The sequence below is a fragment of the Nestor notabilis genome, unplaced genomic scaffold, assembly GCF_000696875.1.
Source record: "Nestor notabilis isolate BGI_N333 unplaced genomic scaffold, ASM69687v1 scaffold9888, whole genome shotgun sequence".
In the NCBI taxonomy this organism is placed as follows: Eukaryota; Metazoa; Chordata; class Aves; order Psittaciformes; family Psittacidae; genus Nestor; species Nestor notabilis.
The window spans coordinates 105,789-130,565 of record NW_009940669.1 but is presented as its reverse complement, the minus strand read 5'-3'; the positions used below and the strand labels follow the sequence as shown (position 1 = coordinate 130,565).

Genomic DNA, 24,777 nt, shown 5'->3' with positions numbered 1-24,777 from the left:
ACAGATGTCAGCCTTTGATTACAACATACACTGGCTGTAGGACATACAGAACTTTTCTGAAACAAGCAAGGTAAGGGATTCCTCTTTTAATTTCAAATCTTAATTAAAATGACCGATGGTTTAATTTTAGACTTTGTACAGCCTCAACTCAGAATTAGCTTTTGTAAAACAGAAAGTTTATTTTAAAACGGGATTAGAAGAACAAGTCTTGGCCATCTTCAAGCTACAGAAAGCCAGAGGAACAGTATAAGTATAGGCCTATCAATAAAAATGGGCATCTATCTGTGGAAGGTACCTGTGGTCCTAATGGAACCATTCCTCTCGGAGGAGTCATTCTCTGCATTGGCCCACCCATGTTTGGATGCCCTGCAAATAAAATTTTGTAACTTAAAAAACTATGCAGTACACAAGCACCTTCTAAAACAGCTTTAACAAATCGCTCTTTTTATAATTAACAACAAGCTTAAGAAGCTGCAGTAAGCTTTGAAGCAGGAAAAAAAAAGACACAAGTTTGAGAAGACAGTGCTTTTGAATAGTCCAAATAATTATTTTGTTCACCTTGCTGCCTTGTTGGGTCCATCCCGCTAGGCAATAATGGCTGACTTCCTGGGACACCTCCGAGTGCCTGCAGGAGCAGAAACCATGTTAAGAGCGTATAATTCTTTGAAATTTATGTGCCTAATTTGCACCTCCTCTGCCCACCCTTCACTTTATCTTACCTATTATTTAACCTCCAAACAGTGCCTTTTTCTTGGGTATGTGGCAACTTGTCCCAAGCTTATATTGTTACGGTTTTCCCTTTTAACTTCCTCTTTGACCATTATTTTAACATTTCCTTTCAGAAGTCAGGATGCAGACACTGATATTTTCCAAGAGTGAGCCATAACTGAACCAATTGCACAGTATTCACAGAGTACAGCTAGTGAGCTGTGACACAGGGGATATTTTATCTTCCACTCTGCCATACTCTTCTTGAAGGGTGTCAATGCAAAGATAAGCTTATTATTCATCTATGGGATACAACAACTGTCACAAAACTTGCTCCTAAATCTTGCCTTGATGCATTAAGGTACATTGTATTGTTACTTCACCTCTGGTCCAAATCAAACACATTGCTTTTATGCCCCACATTTTAATCTGACCTTTGAGTTTATAGTAAATAAATTACGTTTACGGCTAATTTCTACAGTCTCTTACCTGTAGGTTAGTCAACAAAAAGTTTTTTTATGAATGGATCTTCGTGGTTGATCCGTTTCAAAACACCACCACATTTTCAGTGAAAAATACTCAAGCAATACAGGTAATGCTTACTGTGGGAATGGGTAAGTTACTCTTGACCTGGAAATACCGTAGTAGTCTTGGATATATATAAAAGGGAACTTATCTGCAAGTACTATAGAGTGTGTTCTACAAGAGGTAGGAAATTCACAGTTAAAATGAACATTATTTCCTCAAAGGTAATACAGTCAAAAGGTAATGCACTGAAAGATTAATGGAATTAACAAATAATCTGAGATGACATCATTTAAATCAAGAGTTTTACATGTACTTCAAATGCTTTAAGTTAGGACAATACATAAGAACAATACATGAAGTGTATGTAGAAGTGTCAAATACCAGCAAAGCAGGAACTTATCACTTCTGCCAGAGATGGACACAGAAGGACAAGGACGGATTTGCTGCTGTGAGCACATGTGACCAAAGACTTAAGTCATGCAGTCATTACGCTGTGGATCATTACATGAGGGACTGTGGTTCCTTTCTAACACATCAGACTACTTCCCAAGAAAAACAAGTGACCTGCACACCACAATGCATTGCCAACAGCAAATAACCTTGTAGGTCTTGATCTTGTAGGATGTGATCAAGTACTGGAGGCAACTTAGGGGCATACATGCAGCACTCAGTACTAATTTACCTCCTACAAAGCCTAGACTGGCTCAGATAAACCTTACACAGCACTGGACAGTGTTGTGCATGCATGTCCTGTGTTATCCTTTCTTGCCTAAGAAACACAATCCCTACTTCAAGGCATTAAGGAATAAAATCATAGTTAACAGAGAGAATTTTAACTCCAATTTTTACTGACTTCCATCTAATCAAAATTTCATCCTTAAAGCTGCACTACAGTAGTTTATTACTTCCACACATTGCCCATCTATACTGTAACTTAAATAATGGCAGTGTTGCTAAAAGCAGTAATTCATTGATGTGGCATAATGTAAGTGAATGGCAAGAGCAGTAACTCACTGAGATTATGTGATTATGTTACAGATCTGAACTGAAAATATCACAATCTGCAGTCAAAAACACATCTGAAACTAAAACTGCAGGTTGGCAGTGCTTTCACAGCATTCACCACATCCTGCTCCTACCCGCCAGCATTTACAGTGTTCAGAAACAGAAAAACAAAAGAATATGTGAAACCCAAACACTGAGTATTTTTGGCTAAGGTATTACTGAGAAGTGCAAAAATAAAGAAGATATTTTATACTGAGTTACAGTATGTCTGTAGCAATTTTTTAACTGACTCTTCAGTTGTCCCTTGATGATCACATCAGGAAGGTTAATGAAGTCACCCATTTCCCTTGTGATAAAGCAGTTGTGGTACAGGTAACTTAAGCTGCTCCCAAACATCACCATATCTGAAGAAGTCTTGGCACCTGATATACCCAGCCCACTCAAATTTAAACTTCATGCTTTCTGACGATATGCCAGTGCTAAAGACAGGTTTGTTGATGTGTTATACAGCTATAAAAAATAGCCAGCTCATTGAGCTGTGACAAGAAAGGCAGTCCTGGGAGTCTGTTGGACCAAAACACCCATTCCATCTATCTTATAACCTTTCCCAATATTGCAAATGACCCACTTTTTCTTTCAGAGCTCCACTGATATTTTTGTGATTGCTTATCTTCACCTTTTTATCTGCTGACAACCACTTTCTCCTCCTCTATCTGCACCAGGGAGAACTTAAAAATACAAATGCTATCTGCTTCCAGAACCAAACAGCAGCTCATTACTTGTTCCTGCTACACTGTCATGCATATCTTTTTCAGAAATAACAGAAATTGGGAATTTGATGCTTTTATGAAGTCTTCAGTGTCTCTAAGAACCATAAAGCACTTTATAGTATCTCCTTCTCACCAATAATCTTCATATTTACTAAGAAATATACTTCATATATCCAACACAGATTAGGAGGGAGTGATGCATTTGAGATAGAATTAAGTAAAAAATATTCTCAGAGCTAACTGCTTGATGTGATTAGGAACTTTAGAGAGTGTAACAGTTATGGGGACATTCTGCTTTCATCTCAGAGCAGGCAGCCATACCCACCCTCTGCAAAAAGGCTTAGCACACGATTTTGAGGTGTAGACACTAATTAAGCATAGGAAAGTCAGCTGGGAGTGGCACGGCTTCACCTTATCAAAATGACTAACGGTCAGACAAAATGGGGTGGGGAGGGACTGAATGAGTTTTGTATCCCACAGGCCATTGACAGCCAACAAGACAACATTCCCTGTCCCCACCACTGTACCACCACCACCCTGGACCATGACGCATCAGTGATACTTACCTGATTAGGTATTCTTAAAGGTGGCCGTGGACCTCCAGGGTACCGAGGGGACATGAAAGGCTATGAAAAACAAAGAAATACTGCTAAATAATTCAACTTAGTTTGTAAATACCACATTGAGTCATTGGGTGTGTATGCCTTGTGCCATGCTCACACCTCAAGCATCCAGCTTAAATACTTCCACAGAACTTTCAGTACATTATTCCACAATGTTTCACAGAACTAAATAAATTTTGAGATGCATCTGTTTAGAACTTTGCTGCAGCAATTGTGAATGCAGAATGTAAGCAACACTATAACAGTAGAATAATAAACCATTTAGATCACATAATCACACATCTATACTTTCCACTGGAGAAGGGGGAAAGATATGAACCCTGGAATAGAAAACAAAAATGTTCTTGGAAAAGTCAAGAGGTAAGTAACAGCATAAAAATTCACTAATGCTTTCCATTCACTTTTTCATAATAATACAGTAAAATGTAATACAAGATTGTGAGGGGAGAGATTTCAAGTTTATGTTGTTCCATTAACCATATTAATTCAATCTTGCACTTGTCCCATCCCCCCATATGCAACTCCATGGTCACACAGTGCATCTCCTCCTTCAAAACCAAATTTATACTCAAATCTGTCATACCATTCTGCACCTTGTGGGGTTCTAGTGTCTCTTAGTAACTACCATACTACATGATTCACAGCCCACAAAGGTGGTCAGTCTCTTATTATAAAAAATAGTAGTACCAGCAAATACATTTAACATCTCTACTTATTCCACCTCAAAGTGTGACAATAATCTAGAAATCTAAACAGCCAGGAAGTTAGCGGCAAGTGTGAGATCTACATACAGGACAAAAAAGGGACAAACATCTGACTAAACAGATGATGAAGAGGATCATTTTGGCAAGCAAGAGTACCTATAACTCTAGAAGAAGATGAAAAGCTAAAAGTATGCTCTGACTGTGAACACAGGGACAAAAAGACTGACTCTTTGTATTGCAAAAGAGGAGCTCACTTCTGTTCATGACACTGCCACTGGAGACAAAGGAGGGATAAAGAGCAAAGGAGTCTGCTGGGACTTCCCAGGGACCATCTCTCATGACAAAGGAGCTGCTGCACTTTTAAACCCGCTCTTTGGGGTCTTTTTGAAAAGAAACAAATATACCTACACAGGTATCATCTAGTCGGCTGTAGCTATGGACCAATGAATGGCATATTTCAGCTCCATCATCAACACTGCATTATAAACTAAAATGCCTGTGATGATCAATGCTAGTAATCATGCATTAATAGCAGCAATAGCTAGCAAAAGAATTTTAATTATTTTACCAATAATTAATAAAGGAATTTGTCCTATGATATTGCATAAAAGATTTAACAGAACCTTTCACATCTTAGAATCAGATGAAAGCTGAAATAATGTAACCTATATAAACATGAATTCAAAATAGGTGCTAGAAAGCAATTTATATACAGAGGGTTTACAAACTGGGGAAGACAGTTCAGTGACAATTGTGAAAAGATAATTAAAAATGGCATTTGAAATTCTGTGCTATAGAAGAGGAAGGCTTCCTTCATTCCCCTTTTGTGATGGTGAGAGTCTCTGATAAGAAAGAAATAAATTAAAAAGTGTTCTGCATGTGGTGAAGGCTGTAAACATGCAGGCCCTTGTAAAGCAGTAAAAGCATGAGAAAATCAGAATTTCAACAATTCCCATAAAGGTCAACCTAGTGCATTATCTGGAGTGCAGCAAGATACCCTAGTGAGTATCTTGGATTTGGCTTACCTCATTCAGCAAACGAAACATTAACTTTATCTACAATTGTTAGTTCATAAAAGGGAAATCAGCAGTGTCTCTCAAGTCAATCATATCTTAATATAGAATCACACTACTAATATTAGTATATAACCATGCATTATTGGCAGAACACTGCTCCTTTTAAGCACAGCGGAAACCTGCTTTCCCTCTCCCCTCAGTGGCTTCACCTTTCTATGCAGTTTATAAAAACATTTCAAACTGTATTTTTTTTCATAGAATTGAAATTTTATTAAAAACACTGAAACAAAAACCCCACTGCAGTAACAAGAGAAAGAAGTTTACTAATAAGAAGTCATAACTTCACTTTTCAAAAGATGGTTTCTAATGCCTGACAGTAAGTCTGCATGTTTTGGTTTGCTGTGAGTAGCTGCCTCAGATTTTTTGAGGTCTGGGTCTAGGCAGGTCTCAAGCCCACTAACTTAAAACAGGTAGTCACAGAGTTTTAACTGGTCAGTGTAGCACTTGTCTTCTGAAGAAAAAAAAATAATTCTTCACATGCTTAAGATGCAAACACTTCTTCCTGCTACCTCAGCCCTGTGTCAACTGAAAATTCAGTATAGTCGAAAACCTGTAACGGATTCCCACACTAAATTCTCTCCTTATTTGCCTCAAAAGTTCAGTGGGGGAAGTGGATAGGTGCCATGCCAATGAATCAAAGACTTCCTTGCTCACCCCAGCTAGAAGGGAGGGAGAGGGCTGTCAGCAGTACACAGAGTACAAGAGCACTTCTTCCACCTAAGGATTAGAGGCGTATGACTTACAAAAAAATAAAGTAATATGTTACGCTATGCTATACTCATATATTATGATTATTATAAAAATATATATCATCCTACATAAAAACATAACACAAATATAATATCATAACTACATATGATTACATGGTATGATACTAAAATAATAATTTATAATAATGAAAAACTAAAGAATAATCAATATTCAAGTAGAAATAAATGGAAAAATATGCCAAAAGGTAGGTAACATGATTTAATAATATACCAACTTTAGCCATTAGGTAGGAAGAAGACAGAGGGGAGCAAAAGATTATCTCCTAGAGCCCTCTCTGTGCATAAGGACACTCTCCAAATAATGTATCTGGCATTTCAGGCCCAGATTCTGATTAAGATGTTGCAAAGCCTGTCTATGGGAAACCAGTCTCTCAAAGCTGACCTGGCTGAGGAAGAAGAGTCTTACCAAAGTGGCTCCATCCTACAGTAATTTCCAGAGCCTGAAATGGCTCTTAAGGGTTTCCAGTCACCACTGCAGCCTTCAAGTCCTTCTAAACTACAACAGGGACATTATGACGAGTACAAGGAGGTATAAGCAACACTACTGCACACTGTCCTAAGCTACAATTTACTTCTCAAATGGAGTTCAGGAACTGGTACATACGCTAGTGTATTAAGAAAAAAAAAAACACCCCACAACAAAACACCAAAACCAAACGCCAAACAAAAAAATAAATAAAACCAAAAATCAACAATGAAATAAAACAAAAAGAACAAACAAACAAAAAACGTAAAGAGAAAAGAACATGAATGAAACAGAAGAACAGCAAGAATGCCGTATCTAAGCCACCATTGAGATGGAGATGCCACCAGCGTTTGAAAACCTGTGTCACACAAGTTACAGCAACAGCAGAAGATCTGGAAACTGTTTTGGAGAACAGCCAATGAAACACATCTGTGAACATCAGTATATTGTAATTACTGCCTTCAGGTATAAAATCCAGTATCACAGGAAGCACCTTGAAGGCTGTTGTCACGCAGCTGCAACCAAAGCAGAAGCTTTGGTCTACTAAACTGGGTGAAAAAGAAGCCAGAGGAGAAAAAACTTTTGTGCAGTTACTGCAGACTATACGGACCATATGAATTTATTAACTTAGAGAGAAAAAAAGCCCACCGAAACCAACAAAATTACTAAAAAAGGATACTTAAAAAATACTAAAAGAATACAGACTACACAAATTAAAATAAATATGAGAAATGTTAAATTTAGTAAGCTCCCTGCTCTTACTTATAGCATCCTGTCAAGTTGAATTGTTAAAAATACTTAAAGTTCAAGAACTGTGTAATTCTTACTCTGTCTTTTTTTAGTTGTTTGGATGATTCTAGAATATGCTGTGGTTTAGTTTTCTTGTACCTAGTACCAGTGGAATAAAAGAATTTAAAAGACAGTGTTTTAGTAAGTATGACAGATTTCAATAAGTCTACTTTTATTTACATTTACTTCCCATCCAAAAGCTGGGAAAATAATTTACTTGCTTCCAAATGTAGCAAGGGTTTTTTGCATTGACATTTTCATCCTTCTTCTACTCATTTCGTTGCATTTATTGACGATGTTTTGTAACACATAAATTGCAAAATTTACAATAATCCACTGTCAAATAATTAATCCTAAATATTCCTCACATTTCAATTCCTATTGAGACTGAATTCCCGATGAGAATGAATTTACTGTAAATATCCATATCTGTTCCAATACATACATATTACATGATATCCTATGACTTGTTATACTGGATAGCACAACCTTATGTAAGAAACACATACAAACACCAGGAAAACACATAAACGTAGTTCAAAACGAATTACTGCAGTTACTGGGCATGAGTAAAGGGGAGGCTGCACACATCTGCCAACTGTAAAAATACCAAGAGCCAACATGCCAATGAACAAAGCTTAGGCTGAGGAGCACAAAATGGAATGCATACCACTCGAATAGGAGAATCCTGTCACCATGGCATGAAAAAAACCCACCTCTCTCAGTTAAGGTAGCTTAAAATAACAACGCTCATGTAGATTAGATTCACATGAACATCCTCCCAGCTAGGTGTACCAAAGTTTTTTTCAGCTCAAGAAAATACATGTTTTTCTGGTTAAAGCAGGACACAAGGTACGCTTTAAATCACACCACCAATTTGGTTTAAATGACTACATTTAAGGACATTGCAGAACGCAGGTCAGTAGGTCAAGCAGTCCCTAACAGCTCTATGCAGACCTGGAAGAGGATGCCCATGCCATGCTCTTATTGCTTTTTACATGCTTAGGAAAGCAGAGGAAAAGGTTCTGCTTGCACCAGAGTGCTCTGCAGGGCTTTCCCAGAACACCTCTAAATTCATGATCTTAGATGCAAACAAAACCAAAAGGTCGGAAATGGTATTAATTGGTTTATATAATTGAGTCACCATGATCAGCACAAACTCTGAATACCACTTATAACTAGAAGCTGAAAATGGAACCACAGACTTAATTTGTACAAACTATAACAAATTATTTTAAATTAATTGTGCTGCTACTTGAAGATCAGGTATTTTAAGAGGGTCCAAGCTGACAGCATCAAGGTCATAAGCCAGACAGGAATTCTCATAATGAGCAAACCTCTTCATTTATTCATTCAAATTTCTAAGTGATATGAGGTGAAACAAAGAAAAAAATCTTTGTTCTCCTCTCCTATATTAAAAAATGAATTCAATTGCCGAGTGATATATTCTGTCTTTGAAAATGCAATTAATATTTATCTTTTTTTGTTTTCAAACTATTCCTGGTTAAAAGGGTTGGCATCACTTAACTATTCATAGTCCAAATAGTAAGAAATAAGACTGATATTTTTATTTCATTTTTGTAATATGGTAGCAGTATTGAAAAATTACTAGGAAGAACATTTTAATGTGTCTCCTGAAGACTCCTGTGTTTTATAAAATGGTTTAGAAGTGCTTTACAACTACCACTAGCTGTGTGCTTCCATTGTCAATTAAATGGGTTTTGTACTCTTGAAGAGTACTGATGATGAACCATAAAGTATGTGTGAATTGAATTTATCCAGGTTAGTTTACAATTCATATACTTCCATTTATTTAGTTTCCTCTATGTTTTTTTGCAGACAACTCCATCAGCAGTTACAGTCACCACAGTGTATAAGATACTCTTCATTAACACATTTTAATTCTAACCAGGACTAAACTAAATTAGCTCTCAAAATGACACTCTTGTCCTGGCACAGCCTGCTGATAAGCACAAACATGTAACTTATCCTCTGCAAAGCTCTGACAGGCTATCATAAATTCAAACAAAGAATTATTTTCCTATTCAACTGCAGTCTACTGTTAATTATACAACCCTTCTTGTCCTCCTTTGCTCCCCATATGGCTACAGCAGTGTTAGAGGTCTTTGTTTTATATTTTGCTAAATTATTTTGGAGATGAAATTTGGGTTACACACTACTCATCTTGTAACCCACCAGCAGAAATCAAACTAACTGATTTCATCTACACTATTTCACGTGTTATAAAAAACTGTGTTATAATCTTAGCACTGAGAGAGGATTTCTTTCTGTGTTGGCCTTTCCACATAACCAAACGTATCTGCATCAGCAAGTTCATCTCTGTTCTTCAGACAAAGTCCCTGAAAAAAATAACTTCCGTATTTACGGTTTTCTAAGAGCAGCCTGACATGCTTTAGCAACCTATAAATAGCAACAGTAAGAGGTTTGATTTAATTTAGAGTATGGAGTAAAATTTTAATTTTTTTTTTTTAATCAAAAAGCTTTCTACAGACTAAATATTCCAAAAGTTCTAAATATTCCAAAAGTTACAACAATACTAGTATCTCAAATGAAATGAATGCTTTATCTCTAGTCAAGAAATAAAAGTCATTGCACCATACGAAATAATACTGCAATACCTTGCATGCTCGGCATAGAAAAATGAAGAAACTAAATCGCTTCCTAAAACAAAACCAAAAAAAACCAAAAAACCCCCAAACAAACAAACACCACACCACCCCCAAGCAAAACAAAAATCTTTTGCCCCTAGCCAAACAAGTGGGAGAGAGAGGTTCTAGGTTATTCACAAGTAAATTAACGGAAACTTTGAAAAAATGCCATTTTAGAAGGGCTATTACCTATGTGCATTTTAAAATGGGTTAACAGCTTTTACTTTAATTTTTATTAAAAGCAAATACTATAGAAAATAGAGTATTTCAAACCTTACAAGCTAAAACTGAAGCACCAAGATGTATAACCTCTTCCAAAAAAAAAAAAACCAAACCAAAAAAACAAACCAAAAAAAACCCCAACAAACTGTGCTTTTAGAAATCAGACATCATATGCGCCACTAAGCTTGACAAAGGTTTTCTTTAAATTTAGTAAACCTCCTAGTGACCCCTAATTATGGTAAATGATTGATTTTTTGGAACAACTTTGACAATGACAAGCTGGAGTTTTTCTGTTAAATTTAATAAATATATTATTTCAAAGCTACATGTATTATCATCATCCCATGATTTTGGCTTCAAACCCAAGCACTTGTGGCTCATGTAAGAAGAAGAGTCAGACTAAGACAGCAACTTGAATTAACCTCAGCAGAAGGAAGCATCATACATGAATGACAATCTTTCCCCCTACTCTACTGTACCACTTCAGCAGCAATTATAATGCCAAATTTGGCATATGGTCAGTACCCATAAAATTCTGAGGGTAATCTCACAGAGAACTTGAATTTTCAGGATAAGATTCTAATGCTTGGAAACGATCTCCTTGGGAAATGACTTGTGCCCAATTTCACTTCTTCCCACTGCTCCACAACTAGCAGTGGGTCTGTGGCTGTGTGAGATACACGCGTGGAAGAGGAGGCTGGGAAGCATGGGCTCAGAGCTTATTTAGCTACTCAAGCTGAGCAGTTTTAATTATCCTAACAGTTACGAGCAGCAAAACCATTACCACAACTGCAGCATGGAATTATCAAAGCCAGCAGATGTTGGACACCTTTATCTTGTTTAAAGTTGACTTTATTCCTGGTGTTTAGAGAAAACAAACAAAAAACAGAGGAATAAACACAAACTACTTAGAGATCTTTCTAGATGCTAATCCCTTCTCACATAGTCTAAAAAGCCAAAATAATTTTTTAAATTAAGATATTTTAAAATGCAGTGTGGTACTCACAAGGACAAAAATGTGCAGATCCAAACTCTGTGAAGAATTAGAAATATATACATAATTTTATGCACTTGAGTATTCCCAGTGGGTGCCAGTCTGCTATACTGGAGTAGATGCGTTTACAAACAACAGATTTCAAAAACACAGTAAAATTCTTCTTACTAACACTAATTATATAAACGCAGAGTGAGGGGGAAATCCCCTCTAAAATCTATTTTCAAAGCTTTTCAAGGCTTACAAAAGCTGCTAGCTTAACTCACAAGCTGCATTTGTAGCTTTGGTGACATATCATTCGCACACAGCAATGTTTTAACAGTCCATGATGCTTTTCAGACCTCTGGGACTTCAGTGTACCATTCTGCTCAGGGCCAATTCTTTAACTTTTCACTCTTTCACCTGCAATTATTTAATTTTTTCCACTGGAATTTAGGATGGGTGTGAACACGTAGCAAATCCAGCTAATTTTTCAGTCATGCTCCAGTTCTTTTTTAAAGACTGTACATTTTAGTTAAAAAAAAAAAAAAAAAAAAAGAAAGAAAAGGGAAGAAAAGTACAGAGAATTCTGCAAAAGTGGGGAAAACATGAAGATCAGCACTGAAAGGTAAGTGATGAAGTAGGATTATTAACCAAGTACGGATGTTTCAAGATGGGGGATAAAAAATGGTCTGTGAAAAAGTACGAAACTGTATGAACTAGATGGTCTTTAAGGTCCCTTCCAACCCAAATTATTCTACGATTTTGTGTAAGTATTAAAGGAAGAAATAGTTGAAAGAGTTCAAAGGGGTTTAGAAAGAAACAAAAATGTTTTTAAATCAATACAGATATGCATTATGGTCTTAAAAAGATCAGTCTGAGAGATGCCTTCATCTTCTAGCTTTAGTAATGTAATTTAGCAGCTGGAATTAGGAATCTTCATTCCTTGTGCAAACAACAACCCCTCGGTGGACAATTCATAGAAGCAACACAGCCATTCCACAATGGCTTTAAAGGGACGCTGGAGGATTTCTCTCTCCTCGAGTTTTTTTACTGCTGGATGCTTGTTCAAATGAGCAGTCTTTGAGGATGCTGTGCGAGTGTGAAGGGGCTGAGGCAGAGGATCACGTACGCAGCACAATCACTTGCAGGAGACTAATACATGTGAGCTCATTTAAAAGAAGCGCAAGGACTGAGAGAAACCACAAGTGGGCTGGTTTAACCCCAGCTGTCATAGAATCAGAGCAGATATATAAAGGTACCATCTGTATTTCTTTGGAAGACTTTGACCAGTGACTTTTTAAAAAGAAGCAGATATTCTACACTTCCCTTTGGAAAACAGCTCAATTATCACTTTGCTTGCTAGTTTTCTTCGGGATATATAGCAAAGATATAACTATTTTCACCAAATTCTGCATTTTACAAATCCGTAATACAAGCTCCATTTTTAAAATATGTATCATACCATGACTTTACTATACATACTGTAAAGGTAAGTGTAAATTTAAGTAGTATATTATAAAGATTTTTACAAACCTGTTTTCTTTTTACATATAAATAGTTCATTATTTCTGTCTCAAAATGCAAGAGGTGTATATTGTCATTGATTTTTAATTCAGTATCTCTGCTTACTTTCACTATCTAAACTTTTTTCTTTTTTTAACAGCAGACAAGGAGAGAAATGGAAAAGATCTTTCAGCTCATGTGTCTTTGTGTAATGATGCTCTCCTAAGGCATTAGATGAGCTCTACTAAGGCACAACAAGGCTAAAAATAATACCTTAGAATAATATGGACTGAGCTAAAATGAGAATACGTGCCACTAGATGGCATGACAGTCTTACATTACTTTAATGGGTTGGGTTTGGTCTGGGTTTTTTTTCCCCCTTTATATAAGAGGAATATGTAACATTTGTGTTTCAAACATGGTGTCGACACATTTTTCCCATGCCATTCCAAGTATATCTCATGATCACAATTCGGAGAATGAAGCAAACTACTTGACAATTCCTTTAGAAATTATATGCTCAATGGAAATAAGGTTTAGTGATGAGCTCCACTAGAAGAAATTTTAACAAATCTGCTAAAAAAGAAGTATTGCATTTAAATAAATAAATGCTTTATTTTGTATGTGAAAAGGTATAGTCAGTAGCAGAATTTAACTTTTTTTTAGAATTACCATATTAAACAAGTGAACTGTCAATTATCAAAAAGCCTGCTTCCTTTACATCTCAGTTGGCACTTGATGAGTTAGCTCTTCAGCAGTGCCTCTCAGGTGAGTTGAATACAAGCCCAATGTTACCTGCCCAAGTGCCTTTAAAAAACAAACAGGTTCCTTAGGCAGATACAAACATGGCAAACTTTTGGTCAACCAAATAATAAAAGATGTGAAGATAACTCGGGATAAATTAAATATGCATTTAAATGTTTCTCATAATTGCAGTGCAGAGGTAAGCAACCAGAGTCAGATATTCAGCTGTACTAGCTGTCACTAACATGGAGAAACATGATGAAAGCCACTCGATTAGAACCTAGCACTTTGGAGCAACCTGGTGTAGCGGAAAGTGTCCCTGCCCATGGCAGAGGATTGGAACTGCATGAGCTTCCAACCCAACCCATTCCATGATTGATTCTAATTCTGCAAACAGGTGTATTAAAAACAAAAAAGTAACTAATAGGCAAATAAAATCCTGCAAAATCCATAGTTTTCGTTCTGCCTAAAAATTAAAAATTCTTTAATGAACACAAGTTCCAGAACTTCCCTCTAGCCTCTGTTTATTTAATTACTAATGCTGATACTATCCACAAGGATGACATAAATAGTCTACAAAAATAAAAATGTAATGTATCTCAAATTTTTTAGCTGATTTAAAGATTCACAACCTGGAGAGCGGTGGTTTGCACCTCAACACAATCCTCATGCTTCAAATGGACACACTGGTGTGTGCCATGGAACAAAAGTGTATCCAAACTTCAAAACTTCATGATGGCATTTTCAAATGTTTGTGTTATTTTTTCAAAAGCACACTGTACAATGATGTGCAAGTATAAAGCTTGATTTATTTTCTTTCCAAACTCATTGTCTTCAAGAAGAAGGGTGTGAGGCAAGTACTGAAAATTTGGAAGACCTTGCTCTACGGGTATCTAAGAGGACTTTCACAAGGAACACTTCTGTACTGCAGAAAACCAACCCTGGTAAAAAGTGCTGGCTGTCCTCAGGCCGGATGGCATGTGAAAATACGAGAGTCTTTGAATTCTATGACCTAATCCTCTCTGATCACAAGTGGATGAATTTAACCCACCACAAATGAGTTTATTAGAATTTTGTGTAAAGCTTTGGCTGCTGACATTACATGCATCCTCTAATTTACCTAAAGGCAAATAATTATTTTAATCAGTCCTCCAGTTGCTCTACTATTTCAGTATCAGATAGGACCACAAAAAGAGGGACGAAAACAAGGTCACGCTGAAGAAACTAACAGCAAGGTAACTCTGATGCTAAAAATTGGCACAGAAAAAATGTTCTAAATGACTGTATTTTATTACTATAGTAGCTAAGTGCCTTCCTCACACCTGAGCTCCATGTACCGGATGTGGTCCTCGCAAACTGATGATGGCTTTCAAGACTCAGACTGGAGTTAGAAGATATATTCAGAAATGTATACAGCCATTTTGCCCTTATGCAGTCTAATACATTTTTATGACTGCTGTTGCCCAAGTAATTCATAATCTTTTAAAAGGATCGTCACTGATGACATTCCATTTTAATAGGCAGAGAAACATGAAGAAAGAGAACTGGAACAACTTATCTTGCGTTACCAAGGAAAAATGTGGGTACCTTAGCAATGAACTGCACATTGTTTTTTAGCATCCAGGCTCACAGTGATTCCCAACCATTACTCTTCTCTGAGGCTCTGTATTTAACATAGCGACTTACCAGAAGCACTCACCCAACAGACATCACCCCCACTGAAGTGCATTTGACCCATTATTTCAGCCTGAGACAAAATCAACTCTAAAACTTGTTTGGATTCTCCTATTTTCAGTTTAAGAGTCTTGCATGACAGAACTATTATCTCCACTCCTCCTGTAGTCCCACACATTCAGTTTTGATGCTAATGAGCCAAGAGCAGATTCAGTTACTGTATAACCCCAATTTATTTCCAGAGTATCACCTATTCTATGTACTGAATGATGAGGACAAAAAAAAAAAGTATGTAGCTATGAAATTTGAGGTTACATTAAAATGCAGAGCAGGAGATGAATTTGAGACATATCCTAACTCTACATAAACCTGCTTTCTTGACTTTTCAAAGTTTTGTTTTAATTTTTGACACTGTAAACAATTCTCTAATAATAGAAAAAAAAAAAAAAGATGTTTAGTTAATGATAGTAGTTGTGCACAACTCTAGCACCTTCCTTTCACTTATCATTGCAAAGGGTTGTATTTTGGACTCTCAGCACTGTAGTGATCATCACGTATCACCTGAAACGAAGTAAAAAAATACAACTACAGAGAGACAGAAGATAAATGCAGCTGCTAGCTTCAGAACTCCACCTCTGTGGACCCGGCATAAAATGCTAGAGACTGCTAATTAACATCAGTCCTAGTGGTCTCTACAAAGGTGAAAACCTCATTTTACAAAGAGCAGAGTTTTAATGTCTGAGAAACCATGCCTCTTCTGTATTTATCTACCTCCACGTGCTATACCAGTGTATATCACTTTACTCAAAAATAAATTTATTTTCTCTTATAAAAAAAGAAATGTCTCAGAAATAATGCTGGTGGTCAGCAGTGCCAATAAAGCTGGAACCCAGGCAGTGTTTCCTGGTTCCCAGCACAGTCCCCACCTAGGTTGCCACCCTTCCCTGACTAGTCTGATAAGAAGGAATTGCTGCAGCAAAAGCATCCATTTCACTCATGTCCCCGTTAGTGGCTAGTGCTGCATGCTAAAATTGAGCTTCAGTGTAAAACCAAAAGTTAGTACTCATGAGAAATGAAATGACTTTAAATTGTCTAGCAATTCTGAGCTAGCCACACAGAGCTGGATGGTAGTGGCTGTCAACAGGATCAGCTTAGGTCAATCCAAACATTTTGTGAAAGCAGTGAAAGGTACCCTTATCATTCCAAGATGATCTATCTCATAAATGAATTTCAGGTTGTAGAAAGCTGAAAAGTTTTGTAGTGCAAAGTCTTAGTGAACTAAATGTCGATATAAGCACAATGCTCCACTGTTTCTGTAATCTTGTCTTAAAAAACAAAATGTTTCACTTTCATGATTTAGGAGTGATTTGCAGGTCTGAATTCCAAACTTTCAGTGAAGGAAGACCAGCAGTTCATGGAAAAGCTGAAGTCTGTCAGTATTCAGACAAAGACAGATGAACAGGTTGCCCAGAGAAGCTGTGGCTGCCCCATCCCTGGCAGTGCTCAAGGCCAGGTTGGATGGGGCTTGGAGCAACCTAGTCTAGTGGAAGGTGTCCCTGCCCGTGGCAGGGGAATGGAACTGGATAAACTTTAAGGTCCCTTCCAACACAAACCTTTCTATGATTCATTCTATGAACATCTTTTCTGTGATATGGTTTATTCTTGTGATTAGTTGGGATTGCAGAAATACAGAATAGATTGTCTAGTTAAAGAAGGTGTATTAGAAAGAAAGCAGCTATGAAGGAAATAGGCGTGAGTTTCTCTTTCTTCCTTGTTGCTTTGCCTGCTTTTTATGGCAGCAGATGATGCTCCTCAATTTTCAAGGTTCATATACATGGCTATGTCCGCCAGTGTATTTTCTCCAACAAATTGACACTGATAAGACTTAGCTCCATCTGAAGGCATTTTAACCATATATATTAACTGCTTCTTGACAACACTCACTCCAACACCACAACACATTGCCATGGACTGTCTGTATGTGTTTGCTCTACACACACCTTACAGTTTCAGCACACTGTTAGGTAACTGACTGGATTTTGGCTTAGCTTCCCTTGCTGGGTTTGCTCCCAACCATATCAATGCATCTGCTATCAAACTTGGATTTGCTAACCAGCATGTTACTTCTTTACGTACATTCTTAAGCAGATGACAACAGCAAAAACTTAATAACCTCTTGAAAAATGTGTGTCCTGTTGACAAGCCCACTCAACTGAGGAAAGTAGATCTCTATCAGCTAAAACTGTAAGAACTCATCTTAAAGCATTGCATGCTACAGAGGGACAAGGTGGCAGTTTCAAGGAGAAGTGAAGGGTGACCTCTGGAGCAGTCCAGACCAGACTGTGCAGACCAGCTCCTGGAACCTGCCTTGCAGAAGACTCACTAGTCATGCTGTTTAGTTGATGGCAGCTCTGATTAATGTCATAAACTGCATTACCCTGAAAATGTATTTTCCTCTGTTTATTTTCAATCCCAGGCCTTCCAAAAAGAGCAGGCTGTTGGTGGGGCTTCAAGTAAGACTGAAGTCAGATACTGACAGACAAGGAACATTTACCCATACTTAACTTTCTATCATCTTTAAAGATCTAGAGTGGCTAGAAGTCTTTTCACACTTCCAAAAACAAAACTCCCACACCCTCCTTCTGCAAAACCTTTAAAATAGTTACTCTCTCCTCTGTAATTCACATACTTGTCCTATCTGTTCCCTTCCCACTCTTAATTGTCCTCAAAGACAAGAAAAGAAAAAATTAATTCCTTTGACACTAAAGCTGGAGTGGGTGGTTAAAAAAAGAAAAAGTGAAATATTTATAAAATACAAAAATTAAGATAAAATTGTGTAAAAAAAAAATATCTACCCAACCAGCTGTTCGAAACAGTAAAAGCAGAAATAAAGTAATTAATCAGTTTTGCCAACTCCTGAGGATTTTGTGACTGGCAACAGTAAGATATTTTCTACTTGACTTGCAAATATGTTTTCATTCATGTATTAAAAATCATGCCTCAGTTTTTGAGATGACGAAGGAAATAACATGCTCATGCCAGGTTCAGGGTTTCTTTTTGTAGCTATCAGAGAGCAGTTTTTCCCTCTATGACTGTAGGAAAAGGAGAACCATACAAAAAACATTGTCACTTACATACAGCGTAAATTAAGGCTGCTGATACACTGTCATTTATGTGCAATCACCATTTGGATAAAAAGAATGAATAAAATAATTCTTCTTCTTAATTTTACTGCTCTGCTGAAACATGTACCTTTTGTCTATGTATCTCTGGGAAGAAGGTAAAAAATACTGGTCTCTACCTGGACTTCAGCATTTTATTTTTATGGAACATCCTATCATGATGTTCTCCCCACATCACAGTCCTGCAAATCTGGGTTGTTTCTTTCACATCATGAGATCAAGTATGCGATGTGGAAATCTCTGTTCTTCCTGAAGAGCTGTTTCAGTGCTAGAGATGCTGCTGCTTTTTGCTTCTGCTGCACAGCCACAGTTTATCAGTGTGGAGAAAAGCAACTCAGCTTTGGTGAAGAGGAGATGTGAACTCGCTCACAGGAGCAGTCTAATCCCTGGATTACAACTGTTAGGCTGGCCCTGCACTAACAGCTGACATTTTTTCCATCACAGCATTCTGTATTCTTAATGCCCAAGGTGCTAACTGGGTATTTGGTTTCACTTATGACAATACTTAATAGAAGCAACACACAGTCTAAATGCCTGGGTTTTTTAGGCATTAAGGTTGAGACCTTCAATGTGCAAGGAGATGCAGTTCTTAATTGCCTAGGTCTAATTTTAACATCTTAAAAATCTGGCCTGTGGCTTTACCTCAGGGCTAAACATGACCAACAACAATCTTACTTTATTTTCAATGCAATGTACATATCACAAGAAATTATTTTAAAATTATATCAAAGCATTTTCAGTCTCCACCATTTCTTATCCTTGAAATTTTGAAATAACTTCTGCTGTACTATTCCATAGATTAAGTACTTGTCTGTTAGAGACATCCCTTCCTTTCCACCTATTCACTTTTGTTAAAAAATAAATTGTCAGTTATTGCACCATATTAGCAAGGCATAGTTTAGAACAGGACCTTTTCTACAGACTTGTAAACAGTATTATGGAGGATTTTCTACCCTGAAATTCCTGTAATTGTAATTTTTCTGAATACCTGAAAAAACCCCGGTGGTACAGGACCTACTGGCATGCCATCTCCTGGGGGAATGTTTCCTAGCACTGGACTGGGAGCTGCTGCAGCACTCTGAAAAGAACAAAGGGAGAATAAACCTTTGTCATTGCATGGTAGGCATTAAACACCTAAAAGAAACGGAAAAAAAAAAAAAAAAACCGAACCAAAACCAAAACCCCAACTTTGTCATTGCATGGTAGGCATTAAACTCCCAAAAGAAACCAAACCAAAAAAACCCCAAAAACCCAAAACCTGACCAAAATGCAGAAAGTCATTCTCTGGATATGTCATAATGACATTGTTTCATCTGAAGGTAAATTAAGATTGTATTATGTTTAGTGATTGTTTATACAAGTATAATATTTTCTTAAAATACCAATGAATGTTGAGGGGAAGGATGCTAGAGCTTGCACAGATATACAAATATGTGTCAAACAGACAGATCTTGTCTGGATTTTAAAAAATGTTGCATCTGAGTGTGTCTCTACATATACAGATGTGAATGTAACTTCCACACTTTTACTTATGTGTATAAACATCCTCATGTCCTCATGCATGCACAAGGATATACATAGCAGATAGTAAAGAAAGTAATTTATGCATGTTATCAGCAATTTCAAAGCACTTTAAAGATAATTTCAGCAGACTATAATATTCTTTCAGAACTACATCAAGCTTCAAAACAGGCTTCTGTTATAAACAGTACAAGAAGGAATGTTCTGCTGGCAATGCTTATGATTTTACCAACCCCCAAAATAACCACCATGACAAATTAGAAGAATTCAGGTTATGGTTTTTGGAAGGGAAAAGAGAAAAGGGATTTCTAAGAAGTGAATCAGAGGATGAAATTAGTTACCTTTACAAATCCTTCAGTTGGAATAAGCAAGTAAAGAATATTGCTTCTGGCAATTTACAAGCAGGAGATAGTCATAAAAAGGGAAGCCAAACTGTTACCATTGTCATGTGTTGGAACTTCAATTACTTTCAATTTCTAGCAGTCTTCCTTCCTGCGATATGTTTCTGTAGGGCATAAGGCTGAATTACCTATAAAGGCTCACAGTCTTCTGTGGAAGGAATCATGCACACCCAATGCACCAAGAGCCATTTGCAGCTTACCTGCCAGTATCTGCCCTACGGAATCTGAATGGCTTATGTTTATTAACTTATCACTCTATTGTACACTCACACTTGATATCCAGAAGATGCAGATCTGGAAATTTTATTTCCAGGTGTTTGGCACACTATGTAGGAAATGAAAGAATAATGCTGGGAAGAGTTAAAAATGACAGAAAGAAGGGCTGACCTTTTTAAACCAAGCAGAAAGGAAACATTCAGTTAATTACCACTGATTTTTCAATGGCTTAAGCTGCGCTTTAGAATCAACTTTCTGAACAACTTAGCAGTAGCATATTTAGCATCTAAGCTGTATGTTCTTTCCAAATCAAAGTCCAGAATGTATCATTAAAATACAAAGATTGTAGAAGGTGCTGGCTTTAGAACTCAATGTAAGAGCTTGACTCACTAGAAAAACAGAAAGAGAAAGTTTTCAGCTATTTTTTAAGCAAAACCCAACCTCTTTAAGCTGAGCATCAGGTAACAATGCCAAGTAAAACCATGAATAGGTGCAGACACAGTTTGAGTGAAGTATGTTAGATCTTACTTCTATATGTACAGGTTTTCTAAATGCAGAATTACAACAGCAGCATCACTGATGGAGAAAATCAATGACATCAAAAGCCTAAGCATCTTAAAACATCCAAAACAGCCTGCACTGCAGTGTCTGACTAAGAAGGAGTAGCCCATTAAAAGAGCACTAATAACAATGAACCTTATCACAATATCAACCCTTCTTGCATGCTAATTCCCGAACACCCCTATGCCTCCTTAGCTGTGCCCATCTCTACCGGCCATGTAATACACACTGTAGTATGTCCAATGGAGCTGATGCTACAGAATAAAGCATTTAAACAGACTACAATAAATCACTGGGCAAATGCAGGATGAAGTCAGATACGCAAAATAAGGTTAAGCTGCCAGATCTCAGAAAAATACTAAGCAGCACCTCCTCTGATACACAGACAGTTTTCAAAAGCCTTCCATCCCAGGTTGATTCATGCCTGCTCACATTACTAAACTATACCAGGCCTTAATGCATGTCAGGGTGTCTTCATGCACTCAATGGGTCTCAGACGTCCTCCTGAACTGCAGCCTCTGACAGAGCCCCCAGAGGCTGTGAAAGAATGCTTCTAAGAGAAGGAAGGAGCAACTTCTCAAGATGCAGTGCTGTGGCTGATGAGGTTGTGGCGAGTGGGATGAGGTTCAACAAGGCTCAGTGCCAGGTCCTGCACTTGGTCCACAACAACCCCATGCAATGCTCCAGGCTTGGGGAAGAGGGGCTGGGGAAGCTGCTCATTGGAAAAGGACCTGGGGGTGCTGATTGATGGAGCTGAACATGAGCCAGCTTGTGCCCAGGCAGCCAAGAAGGGAAACGGCATCCTGGCCTGTATCAGCACTAGTGTGGCCAGCAGGGCCAGGGCAGTGATCATCCCCCTGCACTGGGCACTGGTGAGGCTGCACCTTGAATCCTGTGTTCAGTTCTGGGCCCCTCACTGCAAGAGAGACATTGAGGTGCTGGAGCGGGTCCAGAGAAGGGCAACGGAGCTGGTGAAGGGCCTGGAACACAAGTGTGATGAGGAACGGCTGAGGGACCTGGAGGGGGTTTAGTCTGGAGAAGAGAAGGCTCAGGGGGGACCTTATCGCTCTCTGCAACTACCTAAAAGGAGGATGGAGCCAGGAGGTGGCTGGTCTCTGCTCCCAAGGAACAAGTGATAGGACAAGACAAAACAGCCTGAAGAGGAGGTTCAGACTGGATATTAGGAACAATTTCTTCACTGTGAAAGGGTGGTCAGGCATTGTAACAGGCTGCCCAGGGAATTGCTGTCCCTGGAAGCGTTCACAAACCGTGTAGAGGAGGCCTTTGACATAGTTCAGTGGTAGACTTGGCAGTGCTGGGGAACAGCTGGACTTGATGATCTTAAAGGTCTTTTCCAACCCAGCTGATCCTGTGATTCTACAGGGATACTGGGTTCTGCTCCCAGTGACTTCATGCTGTTTCCCACACTTTTAAAATAATATTCAAAAGGAACATGGTAAAAGGAAAAATGGTAATATACTTAAGAGTTAATTAAATTAAAAACAAAACAAAACAAAACAAACCCCTAAAATTACACTTAACATCTGTTAAGTTGTTAGCCATTAAACCTCCTAACAAAGCTTGGTAAGAAATATGCCTAAAGATAACATTTTCATAATTGACTCAATAGTGGGTTCGGCAGTTTTTCTTTCCTATTTTTGAATCTGACTTAGCACTGATACCAGAGGAACCCAGCTTCGTTCCTTGCTGAACCTCAGAGATAAGCATGCAGCTCTCCGGGAGGGGTGAAATGGACAATTCTTTGAGCAACAGACATTGCAATGAATGACTATAAGTCTACCTCACACATGTACCAAAACACATTGCTACCAATTCCTGTAAAGGGGATATGTCTCTAAAGTAACCACTTTTTGGAGGAGTGGGTTTTGTAAAACTTTGTTGATGAAAAAGATATGGGGAAAGGAAATAGACTTAAGGGACTACCAACACATGGGATTGGAGAGCTTCTAAAGCCTCCTCAGAAAGCCTTCTGCTTGAGGTCCCATTCTGGAGAGCTGTCCTCAGAGAGGGCAGCCAAAAGCTTAGAGCAGTGCTATCAGATGGGTATCGGAGGAATCATCTGTGATGATGAAGAGCATGGTCTTGTGGAAGTGATTACACACGTGATCTAGACTGATTTACTCAGTCTTGGTTCTCATGCTTTCCAGGTAAAAAGGTCTTTAACTAGAGAGGAACCAGCTCTTCAGCCTAGTTACTAAAAATTAAATTAATCTACTAATGTTGGCTGTTTTTTCCTTGTCACTATGATGTTTCAGGGAGGTACTCAATGCATTGATTTTAATTGGCCTAATTATTTGAGACTTGATTACACTGTGCAGTTTATATACACCATCTCCCCCCTCTGTATCACTGAGTGGGAAGGAGGACAGAGCAATGCAAAGTTTTAGTGGCCGTAACAGTAGGTCAGTTTTCCTGCTTAATAACTGTAAGAATATTGTAGCTGTAAGAATATTGTAGCTGTAGGTATTCTGCAACAGTCCGTTCTTAGGTGTTACAGAAACTTCAGTTTCTATCTTTCATTATCTAATGTACTGGAGTTTGTTTCCTGTTTTTATATTTGTTTGTTTGGATTTTCTTTCCTGATGGGCGATGAAGTCCCAAAACAAGAAATAAAACATTTTCAGTCGTATAGTCATATTACATTTTCTAGCTTGCACTATCCAATGAACATTTTAAGAAGTTATAACAGGTAGATCAATAAACAAACCTGCAACTGCTGCACTGAAATACTCTTTATTTATTCTATACTGATGAATTATTCAGTTCTTTCTTCATAGTCTCACAGCAATCCATGTCTTCTTTTTGCATGCATTACAAGTTGTTCATCATTTATACTTCCATTAGTTCGACATTTTAAATATTCGTAATTTGCTTTCCCTGCTTTTCATAAAAGGATGAAAAAGGAAAATTTAAATGGTTTTATCTTTTTGTACAGTATCTTACTTCCTTAAAATTAGAAAACTATTTTCTTTTGTACCTAGAATACTAAAAATATGACATCTCCTTACAATTATTAATAAAAATGGTGCACTTGAATGAAACTTATTGTGGTCATTCTTTGGTCTACCTAACCTACTCTCAACAGTGTAAAATAGATGATTATGTTAAAAAAATTAAAACTAGCCACAGTTTAGGCTGATTTTTACAATAAAGAAATCACAAAGTAAATAAAAAAGAAAAATAAGATAGATTAGTTTTTCCATTTCTACAGTATCTGAAATATCTGAAAAAAAACCAGAGAGAAGTCTGCAACACATAGGTAATTTCTTGAGGCTATCACATGAAAAGGTTTATGACGGAAGCTCGCAGAAGAATTCCAGTTGCAATCAAAGAATTTTACAAAGAAGGGACTTTATCTATAAAAATCTTCATCTGGCTCATTCACTGATCTGGGCATTAAATTTCAGGTATTTTGCTTTGAGTAAGACATCCTTATTTTTACCCAAATGAAGAATTTTGTCACATGTTCCTAAATTTTTCCACAATAAGGAAAATCTACTTAATGACGAATGATGAAATCTACTTGATGATGGATATGAGAAATTGGACTTCACATATAAGACAGATCTATGGCCACTCAATTCCCTCATCATCCAAACCTCCTCCATAAACCTCTGCTACACCAGCCTTAAATCTGTTGATTTAACT

At 37.5% G+C, this 24,777-nt stretch overlaps 1 protein-coding gene across 1 annotated transcript in view; it reads right to left on the bottom strand.

Moving 5' to 3' along the window:
- Window positions 1–24,777, bottom strand: part of SSBP2 (single-stranded DNA binding protein 2) — a 163,861-nt gene that overhangs the window by 33,862 nt on the left and 105,222 nt on the right. The window contains exons 5-8 of the mRNA XM_010020479.1: window positions 19,398–19,487; window positions 3,578–3,637; window positions 559–625; window positions 296–366 (exon numbers count right to left, since the gene is read on the bottom strand). Of these exons, the coding sequence (XP_010018781.1) occupies window positions 296–366; window positions 559–625; window positions 3,578–3,637; window positions 19,398–19,487 (288 nt within the window). The remainder of the gene's footprint in view (window positions 1–295; window positions 367–558; window positions 626–3,577; window positions 3,638–19,397; window positions 19,488–24,777) is intronic.